The sequence below is a fragment of the Chiroxiphia lanceolata genome, chromosome 1 (genome assembly GCF_009829145.1).
Source record: "Chiroxiphia lanceolata isolate bChiLan1 chromosome 1, bChiLan1.pri, whole genome shotgun sequence".
Classification (NCBI taxonomy): Eukaryota; Metazoa; Chordata; class Aves; order Passeriformes; family Pipridae; genus Chiroxiphia; species Chiroxiphia lanceolata.
Genome location: NC_045637.1, coordinates 18,294,769 through 18,308,332, shown reverse-complemented (window position 1 = coordinate 18,308,332; position 13,564 = coordinate 18,294,769). Strand labels below are relative to the sequence as shown.

The 13,564-nt window shown below is 44.0% G+C and overlaps 1 protein-coding gene across 4 annotated transcripts; it reads right to left on the bottom strand.

The window, feature by feature from the left end:
- Nucleotides 1-943: 943 nt before the first annotated feature.
- Nucleotides 944-13,345, bottom strand: KCNV1 (potassium voltage-gated channel modifier subfamily V member 1). Of its 4 annotated transcripts, XM_032711636.1 has the most exons (6): nucleotides 13,229-13,345; nucleotides 12,840-12,922; nucleotides 12,108-12,620; nucleotides 9,968-10,494; nucleotides 2,714-2,935; nucleotides 944-2,609 (listed from the first exon to the last, which is right to left on the bottom strand). In XM_032711636.1, exons 3-6 carry the CDS (start codon nucleotides 12,587-12,589, stop codon nucleotides 2,437-2,439), a joined length of 1,404 nt encoding a protein of 467 aa, XP_032567527.1. In that variant the 5' UTR covers nucleotides 12,590-12,620; nucleotides 12,840-12,922; nucleotides 13,229-13,345; the 3' UTR covers nucleotides 944-2,436. The 4 variants fall into 4 exon arrangements, with proteins under 4 accessions (XP_032567527.1, XP_032567516.1, XP_032567522.1 ...); XM_032711625.1 differs by having other exon boundaries at nucleotides 2,104-2,935; XM_032711631.1 differs by lacking the exon at nucleotides 13,229-13,345 and having other exon boundaries at nucleotides 2,104-2,935; nucleotides 12,840-12,948.
- Between the last annotated feature and the right edge of the window lie 219 nt (nucleotides 13,346-13,564).

Genomic DNA, 13,564 nt, shown 5'->3' with positions numbered 1-13,564 from the left:
TTCTCAGTATGAATGCTCTGGTCCTTCCGTCTGTAAGAGCTGAAAGTAGAACTGGCCTTCCTCCGTAAAATGATTTGCTAGTCTCAGCCCATAATGTGATAGATAACCTTGCTGTATAAACAACATGATTGACAAACACTGCTTACGAGACTGAATTTTAAATCAAGAGGTCTGAAAATAGAAGCCAAAGCAACTACTGGATAAAGTCTGAGCCACGTTTCTTCATGGGCATTTCTAGGAAACTTTATCTCCAGAGCTAGTAAAAGGAGTGAATCAACTAATACACCCCAGAACATTTCTCTCATTCTTTTGAGTCCTTCATAAAAAACACAGGATGCAATAAAGCAGCCTTTCCCTGAAGAGAATCAATCAGCTATCTAACTGCATTTCCTTTCTCAAACACAGATCAGATGCTGTACAAGAGAGCACAAAAGACATTACAAAACAGCCTTCCCACAATGAAAGCTTCTTCCTAATTCTCTATAATTAGAATGACTTTTGAATGAGAAACAGCCTGTACAATTTGTGCAGCCTGAGAGACTTCCTGCTCCAAGGAGCTATGAAATAATAACCTAGAGTGGGCTGCATCAGACCTTCCCCTGCAGAATTAATTTTGTCTCCTGGACATCACTGGGAGTTTTACGATGGATTCAGAATATTTGGAAAGAGGGGAACAGTGTGATAACACAGTTTGCTCTCTGTTTAACAAAGACCAGGATCTACAAATTTTCACACTTAGGCAACTTCTGGTGGAGCAAGACACCCTCTTTTGGTGTCCAGTGTTTTCCTTGGCTTCCTTCTGACCCTGGTGACAGCTGTATGTGCTGCATTGGTCCTAAATCCAAATGCTGACTGGTGCCAGCTGATAAATCAGAAAAAGTTTCATGCCAAAAGTTTGCATCAAGGTGCCCTTCAAAATCTTTCTTGCTGTATTATGTTTACACCACAATTTATAAGGAATGACAGAAAAACACACTTGTTTCAAAACAAGTATTATTCAATGTTTATTAAAAGCAGGCTATTTCACCCATTCATACATTCTTGAAGGCAGTTTAAGCCTTCTATGTACATAAATACATAAAGTTAAATAACACACAGTTAATAGATATGTTTTTATTATTTATATTGCCCAAAGAAATGGGACATGGGAGAGGTCTGTGACTTTATTTATTTAACCTACTAATTGAGTTATATGCATTCTATGGCAATGTCATAGTCTAGGACAGTGAAATTATATTAAAGAAAAGCTTTGTTTGCTAAGAATGGTCTTGGGCCACTGTAGAGGTAAATGGTGGGAAACTGGACTGAAAATACCTTTGGTTGTATAACCTTTTTACTTTGCGTACTGCATTAGAGTAAGCATTCAGTCCAACAAGTACTCATTTTTCCTTTGGAACAAAAGATTTTATTGAAGCATTTTTCTAATAACGGGTCGGTGAAGATAATTAACTTTTAAAAAATCGGACCCACTTGGAATACCTACTGATTTTAATGGGAAACAGAGAAATGAGTAGCTTTTTATCTTTTACAATTTCTGTTTCTTCTGCTATCCAATGGTAACTTTACTTGAGCACAAAAACTGTTTAGCTACACAAATAAGTCATGGAAATCAAAACACATAAAGAAGGTATAGTTCAAGTTAAGTTTGTAAATTACTTGTATATTGCAAAGGCTGTATTAGCTCCTGCAACTTCTGAAGCAAATACAGATGATGCTCTATAGTATGGCACTTATTTCATGACTATTTTATACTTTGCTACAGATCTTGCATCTGCTTAATATTTTCACGTCTCCTGATACCCCTTATGTATCTGGTAGCCACTTGCTTCTCTTCAAATGAGAAAATTTCAAACCCATGCACTCCAATCCCCTAACTCCCTGCCACATTGCTCTGGTCTAATAACCTTTTTTTTCATGCAAATGGAGTAGACGATCAGTGTAAGAAAAGGGATCAAGATTAAGCTTCTTATAGGAATGTCATCCTAAATTTATTTAACATTTCACTTTCTTGGACTTACCCTTTCAGTCTTCCTGAATGACTTTGACTTTTGTTCTCCCAGTGCAATTACAAAACCTAGATGTTTAAAATTCAAAACACTGTGGCAATTTTCACCAAGACTTTATTACTATACATTAGCAGGGATATAAGAATGGACAAATCATTGCATCATTGTTTTACTTTCATGGATCTATTATTTCCCAATTCACCCACCACAATCCAGTTCTGAAAGCAGGTTTTAGAGCTCATTGAGAGATTTCATGTTATGAATTCTACCTTTTGTATATAATTGTTATTTCAGTACATCCAAGTAAGTAAAACTCTACCTGGAAAAGCAAATACACTATGTGGCAAACAATAAAAAAGGAGACACTTAATACTACATTTTTGAATTGGTCTATGTGCTATACAAGGTTAAATGACTTCAAAACCAAAAATCATCTGCACCACTGCTCCTTGTACTTGCTCTCTCTCTGCTTTTTAATCGCAACATGTCCATGACACTGCGTGCATATATGTCTCGCAAATTGACATTGATATTTGAATCGCTGGATGAGTTCTTCATGAGTTTCTTTAAAGCCTCGCGCTGCCGAAGAGCAGCTTCTTTTATCTTCAGTGTAAAATAACAGGCAGAAAAACGGTCATTTATTATAGCTATTGGCAAAGCCAAAACCAGTATTCCTGATAGAATACACATAAAGGCTACTACCTTACCAATGGTAGTGTCTGGTCTAATGTCACCATAACCAACTGTTGTCATGGAAGTTGTTGCCCACCACCAAGCACCAGGTACGCTTGTGAAAGTGGTGCCCGGCACACCTTGCTCAACAAAGTACTCCACAGTGGAAAATATAGAGATTCCTACAGAGAGGAAAAGCAGCAGAAGGCCAACCTCCTCATAGCACTGAGCGATAGTCATCCCAAGAGAGCGTAAGCCTGAAAGACAAGAAGGGCTGTCAGTAGGTTGATTCATGTAGCTGTCATCACAGTTTTGCAAAACATCTCTTATCTAAAAGCTGCTTTATGTTTTTCTTCAACTGCTAGTGAACATGTTTTGACAATCACAAAAGCAATAAGGTTGGAAAAGACCTCCAAGATCATCTACTCCAACCTGTAACTGAACACCACCTTTCAGCTAGATCATAGCACTAAGTGCCACATCCAGTTGTTTCATGAACACTTGCAGGGATGGTGACTCTACCACCTCCCTGGGCAGCCTGTTCCAATGCTTAACCACCCTTTCTGTGAAGAAATTCTTCCTGATGTCCAACCTGAACCTCTCCTGGCACAGCCTGAGGCCGTTTCCTCTTGCCCTGTCACTTGTTGCATGGGAGGGAAGGCTGACCCCCACCTCGCTACAACCTCCTTTCAGGTAGTTGTAGAGACCAATAAGGTCCCCCTTGAACCTCTTTTTCTCCAGGAGAAACAATGCCAGCTTCCTCAGCCGCTCCTCATATCACTTACTCTCTAGACCCTTTACCAGCTCTGTTATCCTTCTCTGGACTTGCTCCAGCACCTCAATGTCTTTCTTGTAGTGACGGTCCAAGAACTGGACACAGTACTTGAGGTGTAGCCTCATCAGTACTGAGTACGGGGTGATGACAGCTTTCCTAGACCTGCTGGCCACACTATACAGGCCAGGATGCCATTGGCCTTCTCGGCCACCTGAGCACACTTCATGTTCAGCTTCCTGTTGATCAGCTCCCCCAGATCCTCTTCCACCAGGCAGCTTTCCAGCCACTCCTCCCCCAGCCTGCAGTGCTGCATGGGGTTGTGGTGACCCAAGTGCAGGACCCACCACTTTACCTTAATGAAACTCATACCACTGGCCTCAGCCCATCGATCCAGCCTGTCCATATCCCACTTCAGAGCCCTCCTACCCTGAAGCAGATCAACACTCCCTTCCAACTTAGTGACATCTTCTGCCAGCTCCCTCATAATCCTAGGATGAATTCCATCTGGACCCACAGACTTGGATTCTGCTCACTCTCCCTGTCTACCAGCTCAGGGGCCTGGTTGCCATGAGGATAACCGGTCTCTCTGCTACAGACTGAGGTAAAGAAGGGATTAAGTACATCATCCTTGATGATAATGATCCCCCTACATTCAAAAAAGGATGGAGATTTTCCTTGGCCCTTCTTTTGTTGTTAATGTATTTATAAAAACACTTTTTATTACCTTTCACAGTGATGGCCAGATTGAGTTCTAGTTGCATTTTCGCTTCTCTAATTTTCTCTCTGCATGACCTAATGTAATCCTTGTGCTCTTCCTGAGTTCTGCCCCTTCTTCCAAAGGTCATAAACTCTCTTTTCTTCTGAGTTTCAGCAAAAGTTCCTTGTCCAGACAGGCTGGTCTTCTTTCCCACTGGCTTGTCTGTAGGCACATAGGGATGGCTTGCTCCTGCACCTCTAAGATTTTTTTCTTAAAGTATGTCCAGCTGTCCTTCACCTCTCTGTTTTTACGGGCTGTTTCCCAAGGGGCTCTCTGAACCAGTGTCCTGAACAGGCCTAAGTCTGCCCTCCAGAAATTCAAGGCAGTGGTTTTGTTGAGCTCCTTCCTCACTTCAGCAAGAATCAAAAAGTTTATCATTTCATGGTCACTATGCCCAAGATGGCCTCTGACCACCACATCTCCCACAAATCCTTCTTCTGGTCTAGTTGGGCACTGCCCATAGGCTAAAAAAGAGGTGCTGTTCTCAACACTACTGGGAAAAAGGGATTTAAAGAAATAGATCATAATCTTAGACTGAACTTCTGACGTAATCTCTATTTCCTTAATACAGAGCATATAAATTCTCCTCGTTACTTATCATTTGAACCATGTACACATATAATTTAGACAAATTAACCTATCTTGATTTAGTAATTGGCTATAAGAGAAGATCTAGCATGGCTTTTAATGTTATCTAAATAACTATTTAAAAGCACACTAAAAGAACCTGCTTCACAGTTTGAGGCTGAATGTACCAAGCCTCTGTTTTCCAGCCATTGTCCTATTTTTCTCTTGGACCAAGCAGCCCTCAGCTACCAAATTCGTGTGTAGAGTGTGCTTAGAGCCCAGTTCAGCTCACTCAGTAACTTTTTTTCGTTAGGGGCTGTTTCCAATCCTTTTATAGTTGTTGCAGACTCTCTTTGACCCCTTTTTTGCCCAAAAAAACTATCACCTTGTATCTGTGGACATCAAAAAAAAATACAGTTTTCCAACTGTATTTCCACTTTGCCAAACTGGAGATGGCAAAGCCTCCCAATGCAAGCTTGTAATCCTGTTAATTCACTGATGTACTGCATCAGTCCTACTGCCTCTGAGCTGCACAGGGAGTTCAGGAGCAGCCGACCACTCTCCATAACCCCCTACATTCCTTTCAAAGCTGCTGATTCAAGGTTACAGTGCCTGACAAAGCAAGCAGGAAAGTAAATCCAAAAGTACTGCAATGGATAAATGTTACACACATAAACAATGAAGGAAGATAACAAGGTACCAATTCAGCTGAGACACACGGGAGACTGAAATTATCTTTTGAATCACAAGTGACTTTGGATTGGTTTTTAACACTGTTCTTTAAAAATGTGCTGTGTTTTCTCTAATAAATGAAAAAACACATTCTTTATGAATTACCCTTCATGGGGTAAACTTATCACTAAGCTAGTGTTTGCAAAATAGCTTACTGGAGCTCTGCCTCTACTTGCAGACTTCACATGCTCATTAGTGTTATAAGCAATTTTATTTGCTTCTCCTTCCACAGTCTCAAACTACAAGATGTTAAATGTCTTGCTTTTGGCTCTTTCTTTTCCCCTGCAGGTCTAGTGGGTTTTAAAGCTTTTGTTTATGTACAGCCAAAAATGGAAGTACACACTACACTTTGTAGGAAATGTTTTGTTAGTTTTTTCAATGCTATCTGCTAACAACTCCAGTTAAGAACTTGCCCCTATCAAAGTTTTATATTACTGTAACTATGATCTGTTGGTTAGAATGTTTATAGAATCATAGAATCATAGAATCGATTGGGTTGGAAAAGACCTCTGAGATCATCAAGTCCAACCCTTGGTCCAAATCCAGTCCATTTACTAGATCATGGCACTCAGTGCCACGTCCAATCTGCGTTTAAAAATCTCCAGGGATGGTGAATCCACCACCTCTCTGGGCAGCCCATTCCAATGCCTGATTACTCTCTCTGTAAAGAATTTTCTCCTGATATCCAACTTAAATTTCCCCTGGCGGAGCTTAAGCCCGTGCCCCCTTGTCCTATTGCTGAGTGCCTGAGAGAAGAGACCAACCCCCACCTGGCTAGAACTTCCCTTCAGGTAGTTATAGACGGTGATGAGGTCACCTCTGAGCCTCCTCTTCTCCAGGCTAAACAACCCCAGCTCCCTCAGCCTCTCCCCATAGGACTTATGCTCCAGTCCCTTCACCAGCCTTGTTGCTCTTCTCTGGACCTGCTCCAGCACCTCAATATCCTTCCTGAACTGAGGGGCCCAGAACTGAACACAATACTCAAGGTGTGGCCTCACCAACGCAGAGTACAGGGGAAGGATCACTTCCCTGGTCCTGCTGGCCACGCTATTTTTGATACAGGACAAGATCCCATTGGCCTTCTTGGCCACCTGGGCACACTGTTGGCTCATGTTGAGCTTCCTGTCAATTAGTACCCCCAGGTTCCTTTCTGCCTGGCTTTATTACAATGATATAGATTAAATCTGTAACACAAGGGGAATAAGATATATCAGTGAAATCTTTTTTCTCTTATAACTACCTCCATATTTTGGAAACACTAATATCAGCAGTGCAAAAGCTCTGTGAGATAAATGCAAGGATCCAGATCAAATTCTCATCTTCCAAGGAAATTACTATGATCCAATTCCCTGTAAAACTTCCTACTGAACAAGGTAGTAGGTCCTTTCAGGTGACCTAGGAAGAAGGTACTCCAATTTAAAATTATCCCTGTAGCATTTGATTTCAAAGCATAAATTAATACTATAAAGCCAGAGTTTGTACCTTATGATGGATCTTGAGAATACTATAGCTAGAAAAAATGCATCTCTCACATAAACAAGATTAAAATAAGGAGGAACAGAACAGTGACTGTTGACTCTTCGTATCACATTGATGACACCTTCAGTAAAATAGTTTTCCTATGGTTAATTATTCTAATTGTTCAGGAGTCTGATTTTTTTATTCTTACTATTCTTAGTTCCATTATCCTCACCTGAAATTATGATATAGTTCTTCATGTCTTTAGATGAAGTCAGGGGACATTTTTAGACAAATCTATGAATTGGACAAGTTACTGGACTCCACATCTCATTCTAAGTGAGAATCAGGTGGTATATAATCACATGTATAAAGTATTCTACTATATTATTTTGTAACTTTTGAAAATGTCTATGAGCTCTAGCACATGGCCAAACTAGGGCTGTTCCAGCACAGACACCTCAGCAAGTTTTACAGCTTCCAATGAGAACTCCTTGCCAGGAGATGTGACAGCTTGGTTACTCATGCTTGCAAGGTGCTAAGGTGCTGTAACAGAGTTGGCGTGAGGCTGGCAAGCAGCCCCAGCCCTGGGAGTAGGAAGGGGAAGCACTTCTGCCATTCAGGTCAAGTTCCATCTCTTTATTGCCCAAAAAGACTTGACACTACAAGCTGATATTCAGGAGCTTCAATTTACACAGTGTTTAAATAATCCTAAATTTTTAGCACTAAAAGTGCTGAAGTTTCACTTTTTCATGTCTCCAGCCGCATGACAGCCTGAAATATGTTACTGTCTTTTCTCAAACATATGCCCATTGTCATCACAAGTAAGATGCTCACATCCTACTTCTCAAGAAGTCCCTCTGTAAGTGCTTCCCAGAGGAGGACCAGCAAAACTTCAGAGAAAACAAGGCCCCAGGAAGAAGACAGCAGCTGAGAAGCATCAGAGAACAAGATAAATGCAGGTTCACTTCTCATCTATTCTTGAAGGGACTAAAATCCATAATTTTGATATCTTGGAAGAGTAGTCTCACCCTCTAGCTATATATTTAAGGAACAGAGGTACTACTGATTTCTCAGTGGTTCCTTGATGAAGTATAGCACTTTGCATAAATAATTACATCAATCTAGACCAGGTGTTCCTAGCTATCACATTCCTCCTGTGAGCTGGCTTCAGCTTCCGAAGGGGCAGAAATTACTTTTTTCATTTCTTTTTCTGTTCTTTTCCCACAGAAAGGGTTCAGCTGCCCTTTTTTGAAAGTGAAGAAAAGAACTGATATGTTTTTTTCCTCTGACAGCAGGGCCAGGCCGCAGTTGCGATCTCAGCTTCGTTATGGCTCTGCACAGCACTACAGAGATGTTCTCCTTGTGACTGTGAACACCTCCACTTGGTGAAAGAAGAATTGCTGCCTACAACGTCTGACCCTGCACTCCTCTTGCCATACAAAACAACTGAGCAGTGCATGAAGCTTTGTCAGGTCTGAGAAGCCAGGAGTTAGAGAGAAGCTTCACTGTGAGGTAGCTTTAAGCTGTCCGAGGCAAGAGAGCAGAAGAGTTGCAAGCACCATCCCTGAACACTGAGATTTATCTGCCTAGAGCTGTGCAAGGAGGATGGTCTCTATGTATGATACTTATGGAGTTCATCTTATATTAGGACTTGTGGTTAAGGATGTATTTAGAAGCACACGAACAAAGCTCTCTTCCGCAACATACCTCTACTGGTCAGAAACTGGACTTCATATCTGCGTTTCTATTCTGATTTATTAGCACATTTATTATTTATTTCATCTTAGTAGCAACATTTCCTCTGACAGAAGATCAAAACAGTGAGTTTCTACATTTAAATTATACAGATCTGATTTAGCATTCTGGACCTAAATGGGCAGCAACTGAACTACCAAAGAAGCAAGCACAGTGATGGTAACACTGCTCTGAATAGTTTAAACAGATATGTATGTTGCTTTTTGTACTTTGAAACTGGTATTTTGGTCCCTGTAAAAAGAACAAATATTTTGGTTCCAGCACACCTCCAGATTAGGATACTAGATTTTTATATGATTAATTCACTTCTAGCTAACATGGAATTATTAAACTCAATATTAAAGGCACTCAACACTGTGACACAGACTGTGGTAATACTGAATAATGACTTTAAGAATAAATAGGACCAAGTGTTTTGGCCATCCATGAAAGTTAATGTACTTGAAGTTACAGTTATACAAGCAGCTCAAATATCTGGTTTCAAACTGATAGAAAGAGTAATAGAACTGAATTTCACACATTCATTCTGTAACAGTAAAATGCAATAAACCAGAAACTAGAATCAACATACTTTTGGATGACAAAAGTGCCTTGATGAGATTAAATGTTTTTTTTTTTTATTTTCAAAATACAGTTTGAGAGGAATGCATTCACATTAGTGCTACCTTCAAAGCGGGTATAATCCTTTCTTTCAAAAAACTTCTACCGAACCCTGCAAAACTTATAATGAAGCAAAACTAACACACTACCAGACCAAACCATTATAAGCTTCCTCTCAACTGCTTTCTAAGGGACAGTTATGCATCAGTATAGGAATAATCTAGGGTTGAGAGTACGTTTAAGATATCTCCCAAACCCCAACGATTATGCTTAGTAGCATCAAAGCTACTCCATCCCATTGTTCATTGAGAACAAAAATAGAGACATCCTGCTGTTGTGAGCACACTGTAACTCCTGCTGAATTGGGGCCAATTCAAAGAGATGGCTTTCAAAACAAATGGACAGGCATCAACCAATTCCTGTTCCACGGCTGGAATCCTGGAAGAGTACACTGGGTGCATTTTAAGAATGATCATCACCTTCAGAACACGCTAATATTATCATGATAGAGACCATGATTTACTACTGGCATCTAATTTTTCAAAGCTTTGGTAGAAATCCACACAAAACAGAGGATTATGCCCAGGGACTACTGTTGCAGGCAGCAAAACTAAGAAGTAGCGCTGCTATGGCCAAAAGTACCTGTTGAATGCCTTCCCAGCTTCAACATCCGCAGGGCTCTGAGCAGTCTCAGCACTTGGACAATACGTCCCACATTCTCCAGTTCTTGGGAGCTCTCACCACCACACAGGCTCTCCACCAGCAGGGTGATGTAGAATGGCAAAATAGCAAGGAGGTCTATAATGTTTGCCACACTCCTCAGGAAGCGACACCGATCTCGCGCACACAGGAACCTCAGAACAAACTCCACTGTGAACCATGCAATGCACAGGTACTCGAGGGCATCCAGTAGTGGTGGTGCCAGCCAGCTTAGCTCTACCGAAATCAAAGCCATGTTGGCAATGGACACAACAACAAAAACCATGGACAAAGTGCCAAAAGTCCTGGCTGCTGCAGAGGAGCCAGGCTTTTCCAAAACTTCCCAAAGCTTCTGTCTGACATTGGGACAGAGAGTACCAGAAAAGTCCTCTTCTTCATCTTGGGCATCCAGTTCTTCTGCATCTTTCTTGATGTCTAAGGCTTCACTCAGCTCCTTTCTCCTGAAGTACCTGTCCAGGAACCACCCCCCAAAAGAGTTTTAATACTAATATGCATATTCTTTTCACCCTGTACCATGCAAGTCATCACACATTAATACACATTAAAGTATACCATACTCAGAAAACCCTAATATCAAGCATATGGTTGAAGATTTTGTTAACTGAGACCCTGCAGCGTGTTTCCACTGACCTGATATATTTCTATTCCACCATTTCACATCAGCGACACTTTCTATGTGCAGAGTAATTTTATTCTGATATTGTTTTATTTATATGGATCATGTTGACTACAGCAGAATCTGCTGCATGACTAACGTGCACTCTTGTAAGCAATTCTGGCATCCCCAGATCCTCTGTTTTTAAACGGTTCTCAGTTTGATTAATGATATTGCATTTTTATTACATTGGTGTGTATTTGCAATACTAAAACTGATGGCATATTAAAAGCCAGAAAATGAAGTTCTGATCAATACATACTAAGATGGCAAGGTATCTTTCTTTTTTTAAATATATGGGTCGTCACACAAAGTGCACACGGATTTGTGCTGAGCAAAATTTACAGTCTGCAAATACATAATTTGTCAAAGCAAGAGTATATTTACAGAATAATTGCATGAAACAAAAACACACTGAAAGTACACCAGAGAAGTAGGAGCTTTCAGTTACACCTGTCAGGGAAGGAAGAAAGGGATGAAAACTGGGCTCCAACTCTCTCAGCTACAGAACTAAACCCACTAGCATAAGATAACTGGTATCCTTTTGAGGTGAGATTGCTTGTTTCTTTTCAGTAATTTTGACATAACTGCTTTAGATAAATAGCACTTACACTCTTTAGAAAATTCATTTCTTCAACACCAAAAAACCAAACCAGTACCATTAAAAATGGTGGAAAAAAATTAAAATGAACTGCAAATAGAATTAACAGAAACATCCTGGGGGTGGTTCAGTCAAAACCCACCTCGTTCCTAAACTGCCTGTTACAATTTGTCTCCAGTGAGCCATGTTCCTGCTATTGCTACCCCCTCCCTGTAAGCTGCTACATCCATGTGCAATGCTTCCTTTCATGGCTCCTGCTGGAGCCATGCCACCCACACTCAGCCTGGCAGGTGACCAGCCCCCCCTTCTGCCTCTCCTGCTTGGATTTGGAAATCCTTCAAAATGAAAGTGTGCGGTGGGGAGGATTCAAATCCTCCCAGCATCGTGCCTGACTCTACATCCAATCACTCTGATAACCTCAAAGTGAATGACTGAAGGGGCATCTTTCACAACCTTTTTCATCTCCAGCATTGTCCTCTTCAAACATCTGAGCTTCTATGGCCAGTCTGAAGCCAGTACAGGACAACCCAGACCCTGTTTCTTTTAGGGTCTCACTATCTTGACCTCACTGCCAACCTGTTGCTCAGCAAAGGTTATCTGTGACCTCCCCCAATACATCTCCTCCCAATTTTGACACCCATTCACCTCTAGAGCAGCACTTGGGGCTGAATTCATCCAGCTTTGAGCACACCTTTCTGAATGCGCTGCTACCTCACCTATCCTCGCTGCTGGATGTCCCTGAATGCAAGTCAGTGCTAAGCTCGCCCAGCCCACTATCCCACAAACCTCATCTTCCCACAACTCACCGATCTCTGCAGCAGGAATCAATGCTGAGCTCATCCAAACCCCAGTACTGGATCTCTTGCAGGAAGGAGAGTGCACAAAGCTGCTCCATGACATGCAGCCTCCCTGTCTGGTAGTAATTCAGGATGTAGTGAAATGCCTGTGAGCTCCGATCAAAGAAATATTCATTCTCCACAAGGTTGGCATCATCGCAAAGCTCAAGGAGGCCAGAGGCCACATCCCGGGCAGCAGAGACCACTACAGCCAGTTTGCCAAGGCGGGTGTCAGGGTAGCAAGACAAAGTTTGCTGGGACATCACAAAGCGGCTGCCTCCTACATTGATAGTAAAGCAGTCCAAGGGGGGAATGACCTTCTGGAGCAGAGGCCCCTGCTCTTCCTCACTGGAGAAAACACTGGAGTTCAGCGAACCCAGGGACATGCTACTCCCTGGTTCGTCCAGGGATGCTTGGGAAGAAAGAGACATGCAGCAGGGAGGCGACTTCATCCTGTAGCTGCCAGCAGCAGCTCACACTCTCCTGGATCAAAAACACAACAAAGCCGCAGAGAAGACTGCCCCGCCTGGGGGGCGGCCAGACCAGGCTGGGAATGTGTCCCTTGGCTCTGGCTACCGTCCCAGGGACACCTCACCGCCCCCGCTGCCTCCGAGCGGTGCCTCCACCTACGCGGAGGTCAGGCGGGGTGTTGCGCGCCCAGCGCCGCCCGCACCCCCGAGGATGCTGAAGGAGCCACGGTACCTGAGGCGGCGTCACCTCGTGCTGTCCGCGCCGGCACCATCCGCCCGCGACGGCCCCTCCGCTTCAGCGCTCATCTCCAGCCGCTGGGTCGGGGTGCGGGAAACCAACCGGGACGACACAACACGGAACACTGGCTTCAGCGGGGACGCCGGGCAGCGCCCCGACAGCAGCCCGGGGGACTGCGCCGCTTCCCTATCCGGCCCGTCCCCTCCCGCCCCGCGCCCGCACTTCGCCCGGGGCCGCTGCCGCCGGAGATAAGCCCCGCGCCCCTCGGTCCCCGTTTCCGGGGCAGCCGCCGCGGACCGGGCGAATAGGTACGGCTGCTCCCCACGGCCGGCCCGGCCGGCCCCCGCCCCTGCCCCCGCCCTCCTCACCTGCCCCCGCCTCACCTGTCCGCCGCCCGCCTGTGCCGCCCCCTCGGCGGCAGCCTCCGCTCGCTCCCCCGGCTCCAAACCTCTGGGCAGCGCCAGCGCCCCTCCATGGCGGGTCATGTGCTGCGAGGGGCAGGCGGGACCGGGGGCTGCGCGGGCTGGGCCGGGCGGAGCCGTTACGGGGCCGAGCCGCCCCCCGCCCCGCCCCGCCCGGCACGGCCCTGGCCCTGCACCGGCACGGCCCGGGACTGCGGGACCCGCTCCGGGCGGGTCGGCATCCGCTGTGTGCCAGCGCTCCGCGCTCCCTGCGCCCACCGGGTGCTCCTTCCGGGACAAACCGGCCCCTGCGAACTT